Consider the following 25,884-nt stretch of genomic DNA (forward strand, 5'->3'; position numbering starts at 1 on the left):
GCACATGAGCGAGAACGTAAGAATTTTGAGAACCAGTCTAAGACTGTGGAATCAAAGGTGTCAAGGGCCAAGGGGAGGGGTGACAAAGTGGGCAGGGGGAGAGAGAGGTGGAGGTGTCTTGGTTGAGAAGTCAAGGTTAATTTTATGGATCTTGTCATAGAAGTACTCAGCCATGGGGGGGGGAATTCATGGAGGAATTGGAGCAGTAGAGTGTGATGAGAGTATTCAGGTGATACAGTGAATCCTCCCGTTCTACAGCCCTGTTTTTGTTTTAATTTACTTTTTGCTTGATGCAGTTTGATTTGTCGAGTAAGCAGCCTGCATCAAACAAAAAGTAAACAACAACAACAACAAAAAAAAAAGCAGGGCTCTTGGGCTGGGAATTCTCCAAACCCCCTGAAGGCTCTGAATTTGATTGGCTGAGCCTTCTTGACCAATCAAATTCAGAGCAGTGCCCTCAGGGCCTTTAGAGGGTGGGGTGAATCCCCTGAAGGCCCTGACCGCAAGCCACTGGGTTGAAGGGGAGGGCTCTTTAAGCAGTGAGTTCAGTGTGGCAAAGAGATGGCGAGGGTTGGAACCAAGAGTGTCAGCGTCAGTGAGGCAGGTATAGTGAAAGAGCAAATCAGAAGGAGATTAGGAGGAATTTAAAATGAATTAAGTCAGCATGGGTGCAGGATTTGAGCCAGAGACATTCAGCAGACTTGGCACAGGAGTATAAGTAGTGGATTATTGGGTTCAACCATGGATGGGAGGAGCAAGGGTATCTAGAATCCGATCGGGGGGAGAGGTGGATTGTGACAGGAGAGATTGGCTATCTCTCCTGCCGCGATCGTTGCTGGGGGGAGGGGTGGATTCTGTAACCAGTGTTCTTTTTGGTAGACACCGGTTACAGAATCCAGCTTTTAGGTGAAGGACTGGCTCCTTCTTTGCCTAAAAGCTCTTGTGTTGGCCGTTTGGGACTTAGGCCTTTTTTTCATTGATTATATGTGGTAAGACTCGCCAGATCACAGACAAAACAGACTGAAAAGGACACAAGAGGGAAGGACAAGCAAGAAGGGAACAGGCTGCAAACTCAAGTGTATGTACATGAATGCAAGGAGCCTTAGAAATAAGATGGGTGAATTAGAAGCTGTGGCACAAAAGGATAGCGTTGACATCATCGGCATCATGGAAACATGGTGGACTGATGAAAATGTCTGGGACACAGTGCTACCGGGATACAAACTATACCACAGAGACAAAGTGACTCAAAAAGGAGGAGGCATTGCCATATACGTCAAAGAGGGAATTGAATCTACTGGATAGAACATGCCATAACAGACGGATAAGTTAGTCTCTATGGGTCAAAATTCCAGGAACAAATGGACCAGAAATGAGGATAAGCATCTACTACCGACCCCCAGGGCAGTTGGAAGAAATTGATGATGAAATGACGGATAAGATTAAACGCAACTGCAAAGGAGGCAACGCAGTTATCATGGGCGACTTCAACTATCCAGGGATAGAATGGAACCTTGGCACCTCCAGCTGTGCTAGTGAGACCAAGTTCTTGGAAACTGTAGGCGATAGCTTCCTGGAACAACTTGTCAAGGAAAACATGAGAGGAAACACAATTCTGGACTTAATTCTAAATGGGCTGCGAGGACCGGCACAAGATGTAGAAGTAGAAGGGACGCTGGGAAATAGCGATCACAATATGATCCGCTTCAACCTGGAAACAGGGACAAAACATCGGTCCAGAACGACGACCACGGTGCTAAACTTCCGAAAAGGGAATTATGAAGGGATGAGACGCATGGTGGGGAAGAAGATTAAGAAGAAGATAAACACTAAGACGCTAGAGCAAGCTTGATCTCTTTTTAAGGATACAGTCACCGAGGCACAAAATCTATATATACTGCTTATCAACAAGGTATCAAAGAGGAAAAAGAATGAAGAACCGGTGTGGCTCACTGTAGAGGTTAAGGAAGCGATCATAGACAAAAAAAAAACCTCGTTTAAGGAATGGAAAAGATCAAAAACGGATGAAAACTGGAATAAGCACAAACATCAACAGAGATGCCATAAGGCAATGAAAGGGGCCAAAAGAGACTACGAGGAAATAATAGCCAAGGAGGTGCAAAACTTCAAGGTGTTCTTTCAATATATTAAAGGGAAACGACCCGCGAAGGAAGCAGTGGGACTGTTGGTTGACCAAGGAATAAAGGGAGCAATAAAGGAGGACAAGGCAATCGCCAACAGACTGAACACGTTTTTTTTGTTTGTATTTACCGGAACCCATCAGGCTATATGCTGGAAGTGAAAACGGGAAACTGACAGGGTTGACGGTCAGTTTAGAAGAGGTATGCAGGCAGATTGATAGGCTCAAGAGCAATAAATCCCCGGAACCGGATGGCATCCATCCAAGGGTCATCAAGGAACTGAAAGGGACCATAGTTTAACTGCTTCAACTAATAGCCAACCTGTCAATCAAAACGGGAAAGATTCTGGAGGACTGGAAGGTGGAAATGTTACGCCGATCTTCAAAAAAGGTTTGAGGGGAGACCTGGAAAACTACAGATCGGTGAGTCTGACCTCGGTACTGGGAAAGATGGTAGAGGCGCTGATAAAGGACTACAACATTGATCACCTTGACGGACACGGTCTGATGAGGACCAGCCAGCACGGTTTCAGCAAAGGCAGTTCTTGTTTGGCAAACTTGCTGCACTTCTTCGAGGGAGTGAACAGGCAGATAGACAAGGACGACCCAGTCAACATTGTATATCTGGACTTTCAGAAGGCATTCGACAATGTTCCGCATGAACGGCTACTTCGGAAAATTGCGAGCCATGGAATTGAGGGTGAATACTCATGTGGATTAAAAACTGGCTGGAGCATAGGAAACAGAGAGTGGGGGTAAATGGACAATACTTGGCCTGGAAAAGTGTCACCAGTGGGGTGCCGCAGGGCTCGGTGCTTGGACCCGTGCTCTTCAATATCTTTATAAATGATCTGGACATAGGTAAGATAAGCGAGGTGATTAAATTTGCAGATGATATGAAGTTATTCAGAGTAGTGAAGATGCAGGGGGATTGCGAAGATCTGCAATGTGACATAATCAGGCTCGAGGAATGGGCATTGACATGGCAGATGAGATTCAATGTGGACAAGTGTAAAATGATGCATGTCGGTAACAAAAATCTCATGCACAAATACAGGATGTCCAGGGCGGTACTTGGAGAGACCTCCCAGGAAAGGGATTTAGGAGTTCTGATCGACAAGTCGATGAAGCTGTCCATGCAATGTGCGGCGGCGAAAAGGGCAAATAGAATATTAGGAATGATAAAGAAGGGGATCACAAACAGATCGGAGAAGGTTATCATGCCGCTGTACCGGGCCATGGTGCGCCCTCACCTGGAGTACTGCATCCAGCACTGGTCGCCATACATGAAGAAGGACATGGTACTACTTTGAAAGGGTCCAGAGAAGAGTGACTAAGATGGTTAAGGGATTGGAGGAGCTGCCATACAGCGAAAGATTAGAGAAACTGGGCCTCTTCTCCCTCGAACAGAGGAGATTAAGAGGGGACATGATCAAAACATTCAAGGTACTGAAGGGGACAGACTTGGTAGATAAGGACAGGTTGTTCACCCTCTCCAAGATGGGGAGAACGAGAGGGCACTCTCTAAATTTGAAAGGGGATAGATTCCATACAAACATGAGGAAGTTCTTCTTTACCCAGAGAGTGATGGAAAATTGGAACGCTCTTCCAGAGTCTGTCATAGGGGAAAACACCCTCCAGGGATTCAAGACAAAGTTAGACAAGTTCCTGCTGAACAAGGACGTACGCTGATAGGGATAGTCTCAGTCAGGGCTCTGGTCTTGACTAGAGGGCCGCTGCATGAGCGAACTGCTGGGCATGATGAACCACTGGTCTGACCCAGCAGCGGCAATTCTTATGTTCTAAGTGTAGACGTTGTGGTGGTCTGAGTGTTTAAACAGCTGAACGTAGAGGCAGGCTATTATTATTTTTTTTTTTTAAACTCTTTTTTTTTTCTTAGAATAAACATTTTCCCTGCTTTCAGCGTTTTGGTTTTTTTAAATTATGCCCCTCCACGTCTCCAAAAAACAATGGATCATCATTGCTAGAATAAGTGACTGTGCCTCCCTTTATGCCAATAGCTTCAATTTAGTTCTATAATGTGTATGAAAATGTGAAGGAGGAGCAGCAAGAGAGGAAGGCAATTAAAGGAGGAGTCCCTAACCAACCCAGCTACATTAGTTTCAGACTTCTAAGCAATTGGGTGTTTTTTTTTCTCTTCGTATCCTCTCATTCCACTAGATGAGTAAACTGGAATTCTGATGTTAGATGTCATCAGATGATGGGGAAGTCGACCAGGTCTTTTTTATTTTCCCATTCCACAGGACTTGCTGAAGCCACTACTACAGCAGCTGACTCAATAAGCTTCTTGTGACCACCATCAGCAAAGGTAAATCATTGTGTTCATTTTTATGGAACTGGATTTGGGGTGTTTGTGATGAAAACTCAGAATAGTTTGGGAGAAAATACAGAGTCTGCTAAAATCTCATTCTCAAAGTACAGGAAAACTATGATGTTTGTTGGTTATAAAATAAGTTGCATTTTCTAGTAAGGGATAGCATTGGGTCAGTGTCATACGTATTTGTAAAATCTTTAACAATATAGTTGATTTAATGTTAAAACTATACAGAATATCCAAGCATCCCTAAAAAAAGGAATATTAGAGAATTCTAAGGTTGAGGGTCAAAATGTGCAGTTGAGGTATCCGTCTAAAGTTTAATTGTACTTGAGAAAATTTGGAAGTTGATTTAAAACTGAAAATCATTGGTTTGTTTATCATGATTTAGTTTAATTTGGTATTTACAGTCTGCTTTTTCCCAGAAAAGATTTGAAGTGGATAACAATCAGATTCTAATATAGTTATAAAAACTATCTTTCTCTAAATAATAGAAACCTATGACCCCCTTTACAAAGTGGTGCGAGTGACAAATGCTCCAATGCTCATTCAATCCATGTCGGCCCGCACTATCGGGCTTCGCAAAAGAGACCCTATATGAGCCGATACAAACCAAACCTATAAATAACCCACCCATTATAACTTAGGACCATATTTAAATGTCCTTAGGTAACATTTAATGCTGTCCTCTATTCTCTGTGATGTGCAGCGTCTTCTATATCTCTATGAGCTTGCTAAACATAGCTAAGGTTTCCATGCAGGCATTAACAATGAGTTTCAGTCATTCAGAGAACAGGTTTGGCTTAGGTTTATCCTATAATGAGTCAGTCTAGCGGCCCACATAAAAATCAACACTCTATTGCTTTACTTGATTTCTTTCTTTGTTTTGCAATAAGGTGTGCATTCTAGAATCTCTTTATGTACCCAGATAAGGAAACATTACAAGTGTTAGAGTATTTTTGAGGCATAAACTTTAAATCTTGATTATTATCTAAAACAGCATAATATGTAAAGTTAGTTACAAATACATTCATGACAAAGCAATAACCCTGAATGCTGTCTGCCAAAAGAAATGGGTTGCAGAAAGGGGGCTTTTTTTGGTGCTACAGCTATGTTACAATAATCAATTTGCAAGAAAAAAAATTGAAAACAGAAAATGACCTTATTACAAAATCATAACAAAGGCATTTTTCAAGCTGTCCATAGAAGGACACAATCCATGTGCAGGTGTACTTTTGCTTGAAAACTTCCCATGGGTATGAAGGACATGTGCATATTATTTTCGTTTACCAGTTTAAACGAGCCCCCAAGAACATCTCTGAATGCAGTTAAAAGTGGACACAGTACAGGTCAGTGCACATAAGAGTGATCAAATACACAAGGGCCAAACAAAATTCACAAGCATTCGTCCTCACATCAACTCCCTTCCTATCACACATAAAAACCTTAAACAAATCATGGTGACAAAAACATGGCCACAGCTTTATTAACTTTCTAACATACCTCTATAAGGGAATTACAAAAAAAGAAATTTGGCGCCTTCGGATTATCCAAAACACTGTCTTCAAAATCATTATCAATGCAAAAAAAATTTGATCGTGTAACACCTCTGCTGGTCAAATCTCACTGGCTTCCTATCTCATACCATATCACTTATAAAATAATGGGCTGCCAGAATTCATCAATAGACTTTTAATACCCCGCTCCTCTCAATGTACTCGCCATTCATCCAACCACAATCTGCTGGCAATTCCATCGTTAAGGTTTATCAATACTATACTATACTCCGTCACCGCCCCCATGCTCAGGAATTTAGGGCTGGCTTATTTACGAGAAATTAATAAGTTAGATAATTTTAAGTCTAGCTTAAAAAGTATGCTTTTTAAAGATGCTTTTGCAGAATGACCGTCCTTTTAAGGACGTTTTAATTGACTACTAGTCTAGTCCCCTTGGCTAGTCTAATTGTTCAGGATAAATAACTTGTCTCCCTTTCCTTTCGTTTTTTCCTTTGATTATTCTTTCCTTTCAAAACATTGTAGTTCCTCCCATTCCTTTCATGCCAGTCTATTAAGTCTATCATGTTAGTCCCAGTATTTTTCTCATTTGATGTTTTGTATTTCCCTGTTTATGCTTATTATTTATGTAAAGCTGCTTTGAAATTTGAAAAGGCGGGATAACAAAATTTTAATAAACTTGGAATATAACACATCAATACATCACAAACAATGTCACGTTCCTTTACGCTTCCCCATCTACTCCCCACAGACCCGCAGTACCTCAGAGCCCTCAAATTCAAATCACTTGAGGCGGTGACACACTCAACAAAACATAGTCTTTCATCATCCAAAGCTGTGACTCTAACCCAAAATCTGAAACCAATACCCTACCACCCCGTTAAAGAGGGAGGGATGGGCAGAACCTATTCTTCCACCATCCTCTTCCAAAATCACCCTTCTTCCACTCAGCCTTTCTTCACACAGTAAAATTCCACCTAAATCCTCCTTCCCAACTTTTCTCCTAACTTCTCCTATCCTCAATATCCACCAAGCCCCACCACCCCAGCCTACCCATCCAATCAAACTTTCCCAACCCTAATCATTTCTTACCCTACCCCAATCACATCCTATAACTCACTCCTGCGGGTTCAGCCCAGTTAAGGTGTCCATGGATGAGCATCATGAGTGTTCCTTTTCTTTACACTCATTTATATGCAGGCATTCACCTGTACAATATTATGACAGCCATTCTTTGTATGTAAAGCATGGTTTACAAAAAAGTTTTTTTAAAAAAAAAGCACCAAGGGTCATCAAGCAAGGGATTGTCAAGAGTCCAAAAGTCTTTTATTGAAGAACCTTTTATTGTTAAAGCCAACACAGGTTGTGTTTTGGCATCAAATGCCTGCAACAGGGGTCAATCCAATTGTTCTGTGCTCTTAAACAATGCAGCACATCAAGTAAAAACCAGAACCTCTTGGATCACCTGATGAATCAAGCACTAAAAGCACAGTGTTACACATCAGTGTTCTCGATTTGACACCAAAAATGCATGGTTTACAAACAGGAAATGCTTTATAGCATTGTCCCATAGAGGCTGGGCAATTTCTAGACAGTTTACAATTGGCTTTGAAAACTGTCCTCTCCAGAATCATTATTTCCAAAATCAGAAAAATGATTACAAATGAAATCACTTTGAATTTAATTTGCAAGAATATTTTGATGTTTAAAGCTTTAAAACTATCACCAAAAGGTATTCACTCTATATAACCCACTATCTGAGACAGATTAAGGCAGGATCCTAATACGGACAAAAGACCTCAGTGTTCCCTAAGAATAAACTCGGGAAACTACTATGACAATTACTAAGTTGTCATAGAAAGCACATCCTTGGTCATTTTTGATTTGTCTGGTATTCTAGTTGTGTTATTTTTATTTTTTGGCATTTAAAACTTTAAAACATCATCCTGCCGTCCTCTGTCCCATCATTGTAAAGTACGGAGGAATATTCCCATGCTGACCTCATTTGGAAGCCCATTGAGATATTACACTAATTATAAAGCACATGGAAGTGTTTCGTCAGATTGCACAATTGGTAGGCAAGCCTCTTGCATCACATCTCCTATTTTGAAGTAGTGGCAAAATTAAGTCACATTAAATGAGCCACAACCCAAACATTTCACTTAATAGAACCAAAGCAATCGTGCTTTTACACAATAGGAGGAAGTTCCGAATATATTTTATCTAGTGAAATATATACAAAATTACAGTTTATATTTCTCCCTGGAGCATAGGCGAAGTAAGGATTTAAAGCATACAGAGTTTCATATTTAAATACATTGGTTCAGTACATTAGATCTCAAGACAATAGAATTAATTATAACTTCCCAGTATGTTAGCAAGTATATAAGAATAAAGATATGATTACGTGCTCTTTTGCGATATTGCGATTTAATCTGGATTGGCCATTATTGGAAGCAGAATACTGGGCTTGATGGGCTTTCGGTATTTCCCAGCATGTTTACACTTTCTTATTTTAACTGACCTAATGGAGGAGCATTGTCAAAAAATTGTCTTAGTCAAAAACAATGCCCTAAAAAAAGTCCATCTCATAGCCCTAATCAAACAGGAAAAGTGTCTAGATTTCCTGTTTGATTATGGCTGTGAGATGTATGTTTTTGCACTGAAATTTTCCAAAATGAATAGTGAAACATCCAACTTTTGAATGACAAAAAAACAGGGGAACACACTCTGTCAAGGTAATGGAAAAAAGTCCTCCGACTATAATATGGAACAAAACTAGGACTTATAGTATTGTCATCAAAGATGATTAACTCTTAAGCTCTCAGACGCCTGCGTTAGCTACCATATTGTATATTAGCCAACTTAAGCAGGAAAGTGGTATCTTTCATCGAGCTATAGAGTGTTCTAAAACTTTTTTTTAAAGAATTTTATAATGCAATGTGCACTGTGCAATAAACTTAATGTGCAACTTAAAATAATGTTGAGACGCAACTAAAACCGGCACTTAGCTTAATTGGTGTCTGTTGTCGGTATAGTATATAGTTGCGAATTCCAACCCAACGGGCCCTGTTTCACCCTATTAGGGGCTTCATCAGGGGTAAGTATTGCGCTGTTAAAGCTCTATCTTTAAAGTTGAAAAATGAAGCCCCTAATAGGGTGAAACGGGGCCCGTTGGGTTGGAATTCGCAACTATATACTATACCAACAACAGACACCAATTAAGCTAAGTGCTGGTTTTAGTTGCGTCTCAACATTATTTTAAGTTGCACATTAAGTTTATTGCACAGTGCACATTGCATTATAAAATTCTTTAAAAAAAAGTTTTAGAACACTCTATAGCTCGATGAAAGATACCACTTTCCTGCTTAAGTTGGCTAATATACAATATGGTAGCTAACGCAGGCGTCTGAGAGCTTAAGAGTTAATCATCTTTGATGACAATACTATAAGTCCTAGTTTTGTTCCATATGACAAAAAAACAGGGACATGAATGTCTGGCATCATTTTCAAAACTATAGCCACAGAGTTATCCCTGCAGAATAAATAAGTAGCCTAGTGGTTAGTACTGTATATTGGGCTGTAAACTAAGGGACACATGGTCAAACCCCACTAATTTATTTTTTTTTATGTGATCCCTTCAGAACCTGAAAATATCTGAATGTACACCACTTCAATAGCCTTCAGGACTGCAGGTAGCTTATATTTTTAGTTACAGTAGGTATTTTTTCTATTTCTGGAAAGCTCAGAATTATTTAAAACAAAAGAGTTGAAAGAGGATTTGGACCAGGGTCCCTGGGGTTACTACTTTGCTCAGAATAACCATAATACCTGCAGCTGGCATAGACCCTGGTTTTTCTTTCTAGTTTCACTTTCAGGAGAGAGACAGCAGGTCATAACCTTAATCCCTCTAGTGGTCAGTTGCTCAATTAAGGCACCTTTTGTGCACCTTGACTGTGACTGAACAGGTCTAGATCAGTGGTCTCAAACTCAAACCCTTTGCAGGGCCACATTTTGGATTTGTAGGTACTTGGAGGGCCGCAAAAAAATGATTAATGTCTTATTAGAGAAATTACAATTTTGCATGAGGTAAATTTCCTTATAGTTTATAAATCTTTCTTTTTGGCTAAGTCTTAATAATAATAATAATAATATAATTTATAGCTAAAGAGACATATGATCAAGAAACTGTTTTATTTTGTGATTATGATAAACATAACGAGGGCCTCAAAATAGTTCCTGGCGGGCCGCATGTGGCCCCCGGGCCACAAGTTTGAGACCACTGGTCTAGATAAAAGTGTCCCTTTTAGACAGGGACGTTTCTTCTCATTTGAAAATCCCTGTTGGATATCCAATATTTGGGTCCTCCCTAGTCTCCCCAAAAAATGCCCACAACAGGCCCCGATGCTATTTAGACGAACTGCAGTATGAAATATCCAAATACTGACTTTCCATAAACAGGATTTGAATATGGGGTTTGTTTGGTTTTTTTTTGGCTTTTTAAGACATTTATCTGCTTTGAAAATGAGCATCATATATAAAGTTAGACCAGTATAATAGTCTCACCTACAACTTGCTTTATGACTTTTCTTCCTAAAAGTACAGTGGTACCTCGGTTTGCGAGTGCACCGGTTTGCGAGTGTTTTGCAAGATGAGCAAAACATTCGCAAAATCGGTGTCTCGGAAACCAAGCGTGCCTCGATTTATGAGCGCCCCCCCCCCCCCACGATCCGGCAACCCCCACTCGCATCGCACCCCCTCCCCGCCGCGATCCGGCATCCCCCAGGCATCTACCCACCCACCCGATCACATTTCTTACCCCCATTTGGCACCAGCACCGGCACCAACGCACAGGACATGCTGGTACCGGTGCCCGAAGATCTGCCTGTTTCACGCTGGGCCTTGAGCATCTGTGCATGCTCAAGGCCTTCGGGTTCCCATTCTCTCTGAGAATCTCGGGTGGGTGGGTGGATCCTGGGGGATGCTGGATCGCGGCGGGGGGGGGTGCGACGCGAGCGGGGGGGTCACCGGATCGCAGGAGGGGTCGCCAGATCATGGGGGGGGGGCGAAATGAGCGGAGGATGGCGGATCATACAGGGGGGGCCTTCATGAGCGGGGGGAGCAATGCCAGTTCTTGGGGGGGTAGAGCAGAACCTCTGGCCTCGGGGGATGGGGGTGGGTGGGAACGAATCAAGCGAGTTTCCCTCAGTTCCTATGGGGAAACTCGCTTTGATATACGAGTATTTTGGTTTACGAGCATGCTTCTGGAACGAATTATGCTCGTAAACCAAGGTACCACTGTACCAAAAAAATATAAGCCATTGAGAAAAGGGCCCAATATTCAAAGGCAGGGGTGCCCAACGCTTCGATCGCGATCTACCAGTAGCTCAGGAAGGTAACGTGAGTCGATCGCAGAGCCCATCCCGGGCTCTGTGATAGACTCGTGTTGCCGTCCCGATCTACCGGGCCTATCAGCCTTCCTCTCCCCGACGTCAAAGACGCCGACGCCGGGTATTAGGCTGTTTTTGTCATTTGGGGGGGGGGGGGTTGTGTGGTGGCGTGGCGGCGGCAGCAACAGCCTGAAAAAGAAATCATCCTGGCCCGGGTCGGTGTCATACTCCGGAACTTCTACCTCTTCCAGCAGCCCTCTCCCTTCTACCTGTTTCCAGCCACACTCCCTGCTCCGCGGCTCTCTTCGGCAACTCAGCAGCAGCGATGACACAAGCTTCTGACGTCGGGGCCTACCCTCTGCAAGTCCCGCTTGTTTCAACTTCCTTTTTCCACAAAGGCGGGACTCGTAGAGGGAAGGCCTCGATGTCGGCAGCTTGTCTTCATCACCGCTGCTGACGAGTTGCTTAAGAGAGCCGCGGAGCAGGGGGATTTTGCCAGGTGCAGGTAGAAGGGAGAGGGCCAGATGCAGGACTCGTGGGTGAGGGAGGAGAAGAGAGAGAGAAAGAGAGAGGGGAGGGAAACAAAAGGAAATATTTCATATTGGGCTGGGCCGGAGTGGAGGGAGGGTAGAAAGATTCTGGCTACAGGGTGCATTAACAAAGGAAAAGGGGGGAAAGCTGAAAATGGAGATAGTGACACAAAGAAGAGAAAGAGTAAGCAGGACCTACTGAATAAGGATAGAGATACAGAGGGGACATGAAGAGGAGGTGAAATAGAGACATAGAAGTAATGCTGAAAAAGTGTGTGTGTGTGTGGGGGGGAGATAAAGACATTGAAAGGGCAAATGGTGAACATGGGGTAAAGACTAGGACAGAGACAAATGAAGATTCTGAAAAAGTGGTGAGATAGGGATATAGGTGAGATGGACACAAAGAAGGGTGATGCTGGAAAATAGGTGGAATGGTAATTCTGACAGACACAGAAGGGAAATGCTGGATCAAGGAAGAGATGGGGCTCAGGCTGGATGGAATGAGGAGAAATGCCTTGTTGGCCCGGAACTTCCTCTCCTATGTCAGAATTGATGTCAGGGAGCGGAATGCTGGTCAGCGCAACGCTTCTGCAGGGAAAGCTTGGGATGGCGGTGGCTTGGGGGCTGTTCCCCGATGGCGGTGGCAGCAAACCGAGTGGCTTGGGGAGGGCACGGAGAAAGAAAGAAAGGGGGCAGACAGGGAGACAGAAAGAAAAAGTTGGGGGAGAGAATGAGGTCTGGAGGAGAGGAAACATACAGGAGGCTGAAAGAAAGGAAGAAACATTGGATGCACAGTCAGAAGAAGAAAGTGCAACCAGAGACTCATGAAATCACCAAACAGCAAAGGTAGGAAAAATGATTTTATTTTCAATTTAGTGATCAAAATGTGTCAGTTTTGAGAATTTATATCTGCTGTCTATATTTTGCACTATGGCTCCCTTTTACTAAACCGCAATAGCGTTTTTTAGCGCAGGGAGCCTATGAGCATTGAGAGCAGCACGAGGCATTCAGCGTAACTCCCTGTGCTAAAACCTACTATTGTGGTTTAGTAAAAAGGGAGGGGGTGTATTTGTCTATTTTTGTATTTTGTTACTGAGGTGACATTGCATAGAGTCATCTGCCGTGAGCTCTTTGAAAAAACCCGGAATATGAATAATTAACATTTTCTCTGCCTTTCAGTGTGCTTTGTGTTTTTTTAAAATTTTATTGTTGGTAGATCATTTTGACTTAGTCATTATAAAAGTAGCTCGCAAGCCCATAAAGTGTGGGCACCCCTGTTCAAAGGGATTAAGAACATAAGGACATAACATAAAAATAGTTATACTGTGTCAGATCCATCTAGCCTAGACTCCTGTTTCCACAGTAACCAATCCAGATTACAAGTACCTAGCAAATACCCAAATAGTAACAACATTCTATGTTACTGATCACAGGGCAAGCAATGGCTTCTCCCATGTATGTCTCAATAGCAGATTGTGGACTTTTCCTCCATGAACTTGTCCAAACCTTTTTTAAACCCATCTACATTAACATCCTTCGGCAACATGCTCCAGAGTTTAATTATTCTCTAAGTGAAAAAATATTTCCTCCTATTGGTTTTAAAAGTATTTTCCTGTAACTTCAAGTGTCCCCTAGTTTTGTGCAGTGGTTAAAGGGGAGAGAGAGTGTGGTGCAGTGGTTAAAGCTACAGCCCCCAGCACCCTGAGGTTGTGGGTTCAAACCCACACTGCTCCTTGTGATCTTGAGCATATCACTTAATCCACCATTGCCCCAGCTACATTAGATAAATTGTGAACCTGCAGGGACAGACAGGAGAAATGCTTGAGTACCTGAATAAATTCATATAAACCATTCTGAGCTCCTTTGGGAGAACAGTATAAATAAATAAATTGATTCACTTGTACCTGTTTAATATCACTCATTATTCTATGGACACCAATCATATTTCCTCTTAGCCATCTCTCTTTCTTTTTTTTTTTAATATCTTTATTCATTTTGAAGCCAAAAATAAGTGCAACAATATTATACAATTATATTACACTATAATAGTACCTAAATTCAATCAAAATTGTAATCCATGACAAATACATATATCACCAGCCCCCCCCATCTTCATATTCAAAAATTACACTCAAATTAAAAATATTTTCCAGCCACCCACCCTAGACGTGCATGATCAAAGACCAAATTCAACAATCACTCTTTGCAAAATTTTGTCAATGGCTCCCAAATATCCAGAAACTTCTTATAATGCCCCCGTTGTATAGCCATAATACGTTCCATTTTAAAGACGTGACACAGAGACTCCCACCAAAAGGTATAGTTTAACCGATCCCAGTTTTTCCAGTTCCTTAAAATAAGTTGTATGGCAACCCCTGTCATAATAAAGAGAGGTTTGTTATTGTGAGATGATATTTCACTTTTAACTCTCACTAAAGTGCCAAATAGCACAGTGTCGTATGTTAGTGCCACTGGATTTTCCAGTACTTTGTTAACCTGATCCCTAATGGATCTCCAAAATCGAAGTATCAAGGGACAATAGTATAATAGATGATCTAATGTCCCAGGTTCAAGATGACAGTGCCAGCATCTATTAGACTTGGAACTATCTAATTTCTGTAATCTAACCGGAGTCCAAAATGTTCTATGTAATAAGAAAAACCAAGTTTGTCTCATAGATGCAGACACCGTACATCTCATCCTCCAAGTCCAGATTTGTGGCCATTGAGATGCAGTAATCTGATGCTTTATCTCAATGCACCAAATGTCACGAAGACCAGTTTTTGGTTTCTTATTCAAAAATCCAGATATTAATTTATAACACTGAGCGGCCTGGTGTCCCAGGAAATCCTTCTGGAAGCACAGGATTGGCAAACTATACTGATTTTTAAGAATTTTCCAATCAGGGAACCCCTCCTGAATGGCCTGCTTCAACTGCAACCACCTATAACTTTGAGTTTTAGTAATACCAAATGTTTGTTGCAATCGTGAAAATCAAGCAGCTTTCCATCAGAAATTACATCATCCAGTGCTTCCGGATAATCTTAAACACGCCAATTTGAATCTTGGAGTTCAGCCAAAGGGACTGACAGGTGGATTTATGAATTGGAATAGATGTTAAATTATTAATAAATTTTAATGTCTCCCAAGTGTCCAATAAAATTCTATTGTCCTTATACAACCTAGGCATCTTGATACTCAAAACGTGACACATGCAAATGAGGGAAAATGCTATGCATAAGTAGAAAGGCAGCAATCACTAAAACAGAAGAAGGAACACCGATTGGGGTTGCCAATCCAAATTGAAGCGACTGCTGAGGACCAGTTGCTCACACCCTTGCCAACTATCCTGCTCTCTGCCGCCCTGAAATCCCAGTATCAAAATAAAACCATCAAAATAAAAAACTGAAATCCCTGAAATCTCCCTGTTCTCTGCCTCTCTGCTCTCTGCCACCCTGCTCTTTGCGAGTCTGTGGTTTTAACCCGCGGGTTTAAAGCATGTTGTATTCTGTATCTCTTCCTGTTTTTTATTTATTTTCTGTCCTATGGGAGACTGCAGCTAAGCTTGAGAGAGAGGGAGGAGGAGTTAACTGAAGTGGGCCAGAGCCACAGGTAGCGTCTAACATGATTGGTTGCACAACGTTCTGTGGTGGAGGAACTCCTTCCCTCTGTAGCGCTGATTGGGTGGACATTCTATTCCAGTCTGCACAAATGGAAATGATTCCTGCACATGCATCTCGATCGCATGTCAAAGCTCGACTTTAGTGCAGGAAGAGGCAGTCGGAGCATACCTCGAGTGATTTCCTTCACTCGCTGGCGCTCTGGCTGCTCTCTCCTGCCTCTCCCACTGCCCTCTCCTTGTCAGCGGTTCGCGGTTGGAAAATACCACAAATGACCGGGATCGCGACCCACAGACCATGAACGACCGGGGGAACACTGTATAGGCATTTAGGTCAGCTAAAACCAGGCCTAAATTTCTCCATCTAGTTTGGGAATATTCTATAACAATGTGCATAACTTTTAGGAATGCCAGTGATCTATGTACAGTATATCTGCCTCGGCCATATCTCCTTTTCAAATTCATGCACTGCAACTGGTGTATACTTTTTATAGAATCACACATTCCGAGTTGTGTGCATAACTTAGTGTCAATTAGCATCACTTAGGAGATGTTAATTGTCGACTATTGGTGACAATTAGGCCCATTAACCTACTACAACGGCTTATCATTTCTAAAGCACTGCTAGGCGTATGCAGCAGAGATAATCCCTAATCAAGTTGTCTGCGCAAAACAGATGTGTGCACCGACTTCCACACGCAAAATAAGGCTCCATAGACAGAATTTAAGGGTAAGTACTAAATGTTCATTCAAAATTATAGAATGAGGGAGAATATGTGTTGAAAATTACCATTAACATATTAATATCAAAATGTTACAGGGTTTAATACAGGTCTCCTCTCCTCATTGTACTGACCTTGCCCCCTAAAATGTCTCCTCTGAATATAAGTAACCATATATGCGTTGTGGAACCTCGTGTTTAATTATATGCCTGGTTTGTAAATAGACTTTCACTTGTATAAGTATCCATGTTTATGGTTAAACTAGTGTTTAAGCCCGTTACATTAATGGGTGCTAGAATATATGCCTGTCTGTCTTTCTTTATTTATGTCTCTCTCCCTGCTCCTGTCTCTTTCTTCCTTTCTTTCTGTCTCTCTCCCTCCTGCTATTTTTCTCTCTCTCTCCCTGGCACCCTTTGTCTGTTTGTCTGTCTCTCTGGTCCCCTGTCTGTCTTTCTGTCTCTCTCCCTGGCCTCTTTGTCTGTCTGTATTTCTTTCTGTCTCTTCTCCCCCCCCCCCCCCCACTTTCCTTTGCAGAAGCAGCAGCGGTATTTCCCTTCCCTTCCAGGTCCCTGTGAAGTAGTAGCAGCATTTCCCCCCCCCACTCCCTTCTCCCCTCCCCCCACTTTCCTTTGCCGTAGCAGCAGCGGTATTTCCTTTCCCCTCCAGGTCCCTTTGAAGCAATTCCCTTCTCTTACCATGAGCTGTCCTGCTCCGTTCAGCCCCTTCCTTCTCTTAATGCGATCTGGCCTGCTCCGTTTGGCCCCTCCCCCTTCCCTTCCTGCTGGCCTGCTGCGGCTGAAGGTTTTTGTTTCAAGTTGTAAAAGTGCCGGCGGCGGCTCCTCTCACGCTGCTGATCCTCCTGTAAAGAGCAGCCTGCGATGGTGGCCGGCTTTAGCGAACCTCGCAGGCCGCTCTCCAGCCTCGGTAGCACGTTCCCTCTGACGCACGAGATCGCGTCAGAGGGAACGTGCTACCGAGTTGGAGAGCGGCCTGCGAGGTTCGCTAAAGCCGGCCACCATCGCAGGCTGCTCTTTACAGGAGGATCAGCATCAGCAGCGGTGGCAGCAGCGGCGAGTGAGGGCCGAGGTGTTCCCTGCCGAGGACGCGGGCAGGGAGAGAGCTTGCCTGGCTTCCAGGGTGAGTGAGGGCGGAAGGAGGGGAGTGGCCAGAATGTTCCCTGCCGCTGGGTTGGCTGCCACAGATCACACACCACAGCGGCAGGGAACACAAAATCCTAAGTGCGCATGTGCGCTTAGGGTTTAATTATATAGGATGGTTTACAAAATTGATCCCCTCTTTGCCCAATAATGATGTATTTCAATTATGAAATTTCTAATGCATATTTTATCAGGTGACATGGAATTTCATTCTAAAATATTGGGTTTGCACAACAAAAGAATATTTTATCTAATTCATTGTTTTAGTTTCATTTTCCTTTCATGTGCCAGGTATAATTTGGCAGAGAGAGGTTAATAAATGTTCAATTGTATTCCATTTTCCAAACAGGTATAGCACAGGCTTCGGCAGTTCCTGCCAGTTTCAAGTGCTATATTAAACCAGTTTGTCAAATAACTACAGTGAAAAATAGACTCATTACCAGTTGATGTGTAAGTATCAGTTGTAGATTTTGTTTTAGGAGCAGTTATAGGCTTTAGAAGTGAGTTGCAATGTTAACATTATTAGTGGCTAAGGGAAAAAAAATAAGGGTCTGCTATTCAAAGGGAACTATCTAAATAACTGTAGTATTTATCCAGAAGTTTCCTTTAGCTGTGGATTTCTGGAGCTATTCTGTATCACTATCCAGGTATAGTGCCAGGGTAATCTGTAGGCAGAGCTAGGAATAAGCGATCTGTTATCTAGTCAGTGACAATATTCAGCCTGCTATCTAGATTATTCTAGGACAGCAAAACTAATTTTGTAACTTTAACAAGATATGTGCTGCCATTTGGAATGAACAGATTTTTAAAAATAATAATTTTTATGTTAAACTGTATCTGCTGTACATAGCCTTGGGTAAATCTATTTAGAAAGACAGTTAATAAAGCTCAATAAATAAATGCCTGTAACTCAGCACTGGCACATTTGATAGATTTCACATATTCTATTCTTCCTTTCTCTCTATTTTTCTTTCCCACAGTGTCATGGAGACTATGGAGATTTCAGAGGTTCCCAATGATAATGTGAAGGACCAAAGGACAGAATCAGTTCAAGAGGATGAGAATGACAGAGGCCAATGGAACAACAGAGTGGAATTTCTGCTGGCAATGCTTGGGTCAATTGTTGGACTAGGAAATATCTGGAGGTTTCCTTACCTTTGCTACAAAAATGGTGGTGGTATGTTATATATGACTTTTTCTTTTCTTTTCTTTTTTATATCTTTATTCATTTTTAATACTTTCATTAAGTGAATATATGACTTTTTCAAATTTTAAAATTTCATTGATAGTATTTCTAACCTTCATAATAATAATAATGCATGTTATAAAACATATTACAGATTGAGGATATGGATTCATTTGAAACTACCCATGAAATATAAACATGTTGTTTCGTATTATTCCTACCTAAAATTTGAGGGGGGTTTCCCTAGTGTTACTAGCATTTCTTAGCAGTAGTTGACCTGAAATCAGTACTCTGTGTGGTTTGAAAGACGTCTTCTAAGAGGAACTATTCTGCTTCTTGGGAAGTGGGGCTCTAATAAACCCATTTCTGGTAATTAATCTCAGCTCCTACTTCCTGACTGAACTACTGAGACCAGCCCAATAGAGGTTTGGGCATTTATGTCCTACCTCTCAACTCATTCCCTGTTGGATCAATGTTCAGTCATGTTTTCTTGTCCGGCCCTGTATTTGGTTCCTGGTGTTTTGTTTTTCATTTGCTTCCTCAGGCCTCAACACTCCGGCTTTCTGTCAAGCACTTTGTTTCCTCTAATCATTGTTTACCCTTTTGTATTGGATCCAGTGACCTTAATACCTACCTTGACTAAACCTAATTCTGATCTTGTTCTTGTTTGGATTTTAAGTCAGGGAATTCCTTGTCTAGTTAGCCACTCATGCCCTGCTAGGGATTATCACTTCCACAGGAGTTTCTTACAAAAGAAGCCTAGATAGGTTTAATTTGCCTCCTCCTCAATGGAATAGCCTTAAACTGTTCAAAAGGATTTAATCTATAATATAGATAAAGCTTATCCATCACACCAATATACTTTTGGAATATAACTGTCTGCTGAACTTATAATTTTATATGAAGGAAAAGACTTCAAGTGCTCTAAAGTCTAAAGAAACAAGTTATAGATCTTATCTTGCTTTGTTCCTTGCTTATAGAGCCATCATTTGTCATAAAAACCTCCCTTTTCTTTGTGGCTTTATTTTTTTTGTATATATTTTTCCCAACATTCTTTGGTAAAATTCAAAAGTTTAATTATGCATTGAGCAAACAAATATTTTCTCTGATTTGTTTTAAATCTACTTTAGCAGCTTCATTGCAAGCCACCTAGTCCTTGTATTTTTGAAGCATAAACAAGTGATTTCCATATACATCTTCCACTCCATTTAGTATTTTATAGAGCTCTATCATATCTTCCCTCCACTGTATCTTCTCCAAGCTGAAGAGCCCTAGCCTCTTTAACCTTTCTTCATAGTGAAGTTGTCCCATCCCCCTTATCATTCTCAGCACCCTTCACTGTACCTTTTTTAATTCTGCTATATTTTTTAAATATATAAATGTCTGTATCCTATCCTCTTTATCCCTCCTTTCCTCTAGGGAATAGATATTGAGATCTTGTAGTCTCTTCTCATACATCTTTTGGCACAATCCCCTTATCATTTTGTAGGCTTCCTCTGAACTGTCTCAAGATTTTGGATGTCCAATATGCCTCTCTCTATGCAGCCTAGCATGTTTTTGTCTACAGCCACCTCCTTGTCGCATTGTTTCGCCTCCTTAAGATCTTCCAACACTATCATTCCAAGGTTCTTCTCCAGGTCTGTGCTTATCATCCTCACATCCCTTATCAAATATGACTCTTTTGGGTTTCTATATTCCACAGGCATTACTCAATACTTCCTTGCATTACATTTTAACTGCCAAACATTAGACCATTCTAATCTTTTTAAACTACTTCTCATGTTGTCCGCTCCCATTATTACTGTGTTAGCCAGTTTATTCACTTCCCTAGTTTCTGCTAAGATTTCTACATCTGTCTGTTCATCCTGGCTAGGTGGCGGTAGTATACTCCTATCACTACCCTTTTTCTCTTTCTAAATGGAATTTCTGTCCATAAAAATTTCAACATATATTTTGTGTCCTACAGAACTTGTAGTCTACAGATTATGAACGTCCAACTTATGTTGGACTCGTTCTTACGAACGGAGGTCCTGCCAACATGCCCCTATCCCTCCATTCTGTGTCCCAAGTTCATGCCTCCCTCCTGCAGGTGTTTACCTTCTTCTGGCTGGCTCCCTCTTCCTCCTCCTTCCAGCCACACTCATTCCTCTTCACAAAGCTACAGGCAGTGGCTTATATACATGGCCTGTGGCTGACTTGGAAGCCTTCCCCCTGACATCGGAGGGAGCTTCCTCTGATTTCCAAAGTGAAGGATTCTGGGTCAGCCACGGGCTGTGTGTAGGAGCTGCTGCCCATAGCTTTGTGAAGAGAAATGATTGCAGCTGGAAGGAGGAGAAGGAGGGAGCCAGCCAGAAGAAGGTAAACAACTGTGGGTGGGAGGCATGAACTTGGGACACAGAATGGAGGGAACGAGGGAGAGGGATGGGATAAGACATGGCAGGGAGGGAGAGGTGTGTGTTGAGACACAGAAGGAAGGGAAGAAGCACAAACTTTAGACATAGAATGAAAGGAAGAAAGAACATAAGAACATAAGAATTGCTGCTGCTGGGTCAGACCAGTGGTTCATCATGCCCAGCAGTCCGCTCACGCGGCAGCCCTCAAGTCAAAGACCAGCACCCTAACCGAGACTAGCCCTACCCGCGCCCGTTCTTGTTCAGCAGGAACTTGTCTAACTTTGTCTTGAATCCCTGGAGGGTGAACAACCTGTCCTTATCTACTAAGCCTATCCCCTGGAGAGTGTTTTCCCCTATAACAACCTCCGGAAGAGCGTTCCAGCTTTCTACCACTCTCTGGGTGAAGAAGAACTTCCTTAAATTTGTACGGAATCTATCCCCTTTCAACTTTAGAGAGTGCCCTCTCGTTCTCCCTACCTTGGAGAGTGTGAACAACCTGTCCTTATCTACTAAGTCTATCCCCTTCAGTACCTTGAAGGTTTCGATCATGTCCCCTCTCAATGTTCGAGGGAGAAAAGGCCCAGTTTCTCTAATCTTTTGCTTTACGGCAGCTCCTCCAACCCCTTAACCATATTAGTTGCTCTTCTCTGGACCCTTTCGAGTAGTACCGTGTCCTTCTTCATGTATGGCGACCAATTTTGGATGCAGTACTCCAGATGAGGGTGTACCATGGCCCGGTACAGCAGCACGATTACCTTCTCTGATCTGTTCGTGATCCCCTTCTTTATCATTCCCAGCATTCTGTTTGCCCTTTTTGCCGCCGCCGCGTGGACGGCTTCATCGACTTGTCAATCAGAACTCCCAAGTCTCTTTCCTGGGAGGTCTTTCCAAGTACTGCCCCGGACATCCTGTATTCATGCATAAGATTTTTGTTACTGACATGCATCATTTTACACTTATGCACGTTGAACCTCATCTGCCATGTCGATGCCCATTCCTCGAGCCTGATTATGTCACGTTGCAGATCTTCGCAATCCCCCTGCATCTTCACTACTCTGAATAACTTCATATTGTCCGCAAATTTAAACACCTCGCTCATCGTACCTATGTCCAGATCGTTTATAAAGATGTTAAAGAGCACGGGTCCAAGCACCGAGCCCTGCGGCACCCCACTGGTGACGCTCTTCCAGTCCGAGTATTGTCCATTTACCCCCACTCTCTGTTTCCTATGCTCCAGCCAATTTTTAATCCATGTGAGTATTTCACCCTCAATTCCATGGCTCGCAATTTTCCGAAGTAGTCGTTCATGCAGAACCTTGTCAAATGCCTTCTGAAAATCCAGATATACAATGTCGACCGGATCGCCCTTGTCTATCTGTCTGTTTACTCCCTCAAAGAAGTGCAGCAAGTTCGTCAAACATGATCTGCCTTTGCTGAATCTGTGCTGACTGGTCCTCATCAGCCTGTGTCCGTCAAGGTGATCAATGATGCTGTCCTTTATCAGTGACTCTACCATCTTTCTCGCATGAATTTGGGACACAGAATGGAGGAAGGGAGGGGAGTATGAATTTGGTACATAGGATGGAAGAATGGAGGGAGTGAGGAAAAGATGCTGAGGTGAGGAAGGAAATAGGGAGAACTGTTGGGCATGGGTATCTGAGTGAGAGAGAAAGAGATGATGCACATGAGGAAATGAAGAAAGAGGAGAATTGTTGGGCATAGGGAGGGAGAGAGAATTATTGGACATGGTGGTGGGAGAGGAGTGAGGTAGAAATGCAAGGAGAAGAGAAAGATGAGAGGGGAAAATGGGTGTGGTAGTGGCGAGGGAACAGTGGGATAGATGGAAAGGGATGCAAGAGGAGCCTCAAGGAGGTGGAGAAGGTGGGAAGAATACTAGGATCAGACTTTGGAAGGAAAAATGAATGTTTTCCACTACCCTATGCTCAGAGGTCAGCTGTGTGCAGAATGTAGGAAACGCTACCTACGGCTTTGTGAAGAGAAACAAGATCTGAGTTACATATTGTGGCCGGGTGTGGCTGGTGAAAGCCTGGCCCGGACCGCAGGCAAGATTTTTGCGCCTTTTTTATGGCTGGTTGGAAGGAAACCCAGGAAACTGGAATTGGTTCCAAAATGAGTCACTGGATTTTATTAAATCACATTCCAACTGAAACACTGTTTCATGCTGCAATCCTTTTTTACAGCCTAGTTCAAGATGTCATCATATTTATACAGTTCATAGGCAATGTATCACAGTTCCAAAAGTCAGGCAAAACACACACACAAAAAAAACTCTAGCATGTGACTTATTTGTTCAAAAAAATTGTAACTTGATCAGTGACTATGTCATAGTTTTTATACTGTAGTTTTATAAATGGAATATTGTATTGTGCCTTCTTAATGTGTTCTGTTTTATCACTGAAATGTTCAGTCCTCTTATTTTGTGAACCACCTAGAACTCTTTGGGTGTTGGCGGTATAGAAAAATAAAGTTATTATTATTATTATTTTTATGGAGGCTTCTAGCCCAGTAGGCCCCTGGCCTGCTGGCTGGTTCAAACCACAGTTCCTGCCAGCTGTGCTCTCACATTTCTCCAACTGAACAGGAAACTTTTCCTCCAAAAACCTTATTTTTGGCCAACTCTCTTTTCCTCTCAGGACACTCACAGAACTGCCTCCCAAACAAGCCTCCCAAATACAGTGTCCAGCTGATCTGTGACTGGGAAAGGCAGTCCCCTAGGACTCCTGGTGCCCCAAATCCTTAATTTTCTGGGCAGGTTTAAATCCAAATGTACCTCTGCCCTTCTCTCTCAGCACAGCTGTCACACACACTCATGTACTTTTCAACTTGTAACTCAGGATCAAAACTTAAACTCAAAATACAGCAAATTATGTTCCCATTACTTTTCCATACATTCTGCTTGCATAAAGAAGCCTGGCTCAGGAGTCTAGACCCCCCTCCCCCAAAGTATCACTGGGGCTGAAATCATAGGTCTCTGTTTCCATACACTCCCCGTTCACACTCTCTGCTTCTCCACCCCCTCCCTGGGAGTTAAAGGAATGTTTAGGGCTGGCTTCTATTGCCCTTTCAGAGAAGTACTCATTTTCCTTTTGAAAATGGTCAAATGGTCAATTTCCATACCTTTTTTTCATGCAGCTTTCTCCCTGTCCTGTCCTGTCCTGTGAGGCCCCCCTGTACAAGCCTCTGCCTGAAGTAAGAGCTTGTCTCCTGTGTGTCAGGGAAGCTGCATAGCCCTGGAGTCTGTGTTGCTTCTGATCTCTCCTGCTGGGATCAGCTGATGCTAATTTATCCACTTCAAAGATTGCTTCTGATCTCTTCTGCTAGAATCAGCTGAGGTTAATTTATTCACTTCAAGCTCTGGCTCTTTCACACCAGGTAGCTCAGCTCTGCTGGGGAAACAGACTCAGTTCTCTCCCTAGAGCTGGGGAAGGAATAATAATGCCTATTGTTAGCTTTGGGAGCCCCCACACACACACACACACACACCTGGATTCCTGGTTGTTGTAGTTTCTGAATCCCTTCCTTTTCCCCAGGCTGCTTTAAAGTCCTGTTTCCTGCTTTTAGCAAAGGCTGATTTTTGGTTTGTTCTGGCTTCAGAGCTTGACTTTTAACCGTGGTAGGTGCCTGACTGCCACAATACAAATTCATCTTAAGAACGGTTTTAAAAACGTAACTTGTTCTTAACCCGGGTCTGCCTATATTTGATTCAAGGCCCACTTTAATGTATAATGCTACCCCTCTACCAATTTGATCCACCCTATCACTGTGATATAATTTATAACTTGGTATGACAGTGTCTCATTGGTTTATTCCTTCCACCAGATGCCTATTTAGTCCAAAATATTCTCTCTCATCTTATTTTTTAGGCTTCTAACATTTTTATTCAGATCCTTCAATGTTTTTTTTTAACTCAACAAAGGTTTCCTTTGACTATTAGCTGTGCTCAACACTGATGCTGTAGTAAACATGGTCTAAAAGCAGAGGAGGGGCAATCCTGGAAACTATGCTACTGCCCACCTAGTTATCTGGCAACACAATAAAAAAAAAACCCCAATGTTTTGACATTTTAGGAGAATATTTAGATAGTGAGACAACATCTCAAATTCACTTACATAGAACTCTAGTCTCTATTTTAGGTATTCTGCTCTATTTAGGTACTCTGCTCAATTACATCACAAAAATGTATCATATATTTATATAATTAAATTACATTATATTACATTAGTGATTTCTATTTCCGCCAATACCTTGCGGTTCAAGGCGGATTACAAAAGAAGTTATCTGGCCATTTCCAGAGGAATTGAAGAGAAGAGCGAGTTGTTTCAGAGAATTGGGAAGAGTCTTGTGGTGTTAGTTTGTCTTCAAGGATTTCTTGAATAGTATGGTTTTTATTTCTTTTCTGAACGATTTGTAGTCTGGGGTCGTTATCAGTAAATTGGAGAGTTGGTGGTCCAGTTTTCCTGCTTGTGTGGCTAGAAGGCCATCGTACAGTTTTTTCTTTTGACGTCTCTGATTGGGGAATACGTGAACGGTTTGTGGGTTCTCCTATGTCTGGTTGAGGTAGTTTGGATTAGACGGTTGTTAAGGTAGGCTGGGCTGTCTCCGTTTATGGTTTTAAATAGCAGGCAGTAGAATTTGAATTGTACTCTTGCTTATATTGGGAGCCAGTGTGAGTCGAGGTATTCCGCCGTGATGTGGTCATGCTTCCTCAGTGAATAGATAAGTCTTAGTGCTGTGTTTTGAACTGTTTGTAGTTGTTTTATCATGGTTGCAGGGCAGGGGAGATAGAGTATGTTGCAGTAATCTAGAAGACCTAGGACTAGGGACTGGACCAATATTTAGAATATATTTAACTAAAAAGGAGGACCCATTGCCTTGCT

The 25,884-nt window shown here is 42.3% G+C and overlaps 1 protein-coding gene across 1 annotated transcript in view; it reads left to right on the top strand.

Moving 5' to 3' along the window:
- The first annotated feature begins 17,754 nt into the window (after nt 1–17,754).
- LOC117363669 (sodium- and chloride-dependent betaine transporter-like) overlaps nt 17,755–25,884 on the top strand; it is a 108,424-nt gene continuing 100,294 nt past the window's right edge. Inside the window, exons 1-2 of the mRNA XM_033951775.1 lie at nt 17,755–17,857; nt 18,388–18,584. Of these exons, the coding sequence (XP_033807666.1) occupies nt 18,392–18,584 (193 nt within the window). The 5' untranslated portion in view covers nt 17,755–17,857; nt 18,388–18,391. The remainder of the gene's footprint in view (nt 17,858–18,387; nt 18,585–25,884) is intronic.

This window comes from Geotrypetes seraphini, chromosome 7, assembly GCF_902459505.1.
Source record: "Geotrypetes seraphini chromosome 7, aGeoSer1.1, whole genome shotgun sequence".
Classification (NCBI taxonomy): domain Eukaryota; kingdom Metazoa; phylum Chordata; class Amphibia; order Gymnophiona; family Dermophiidae; genus Geotrypetes; species Geotrypetes seraphini.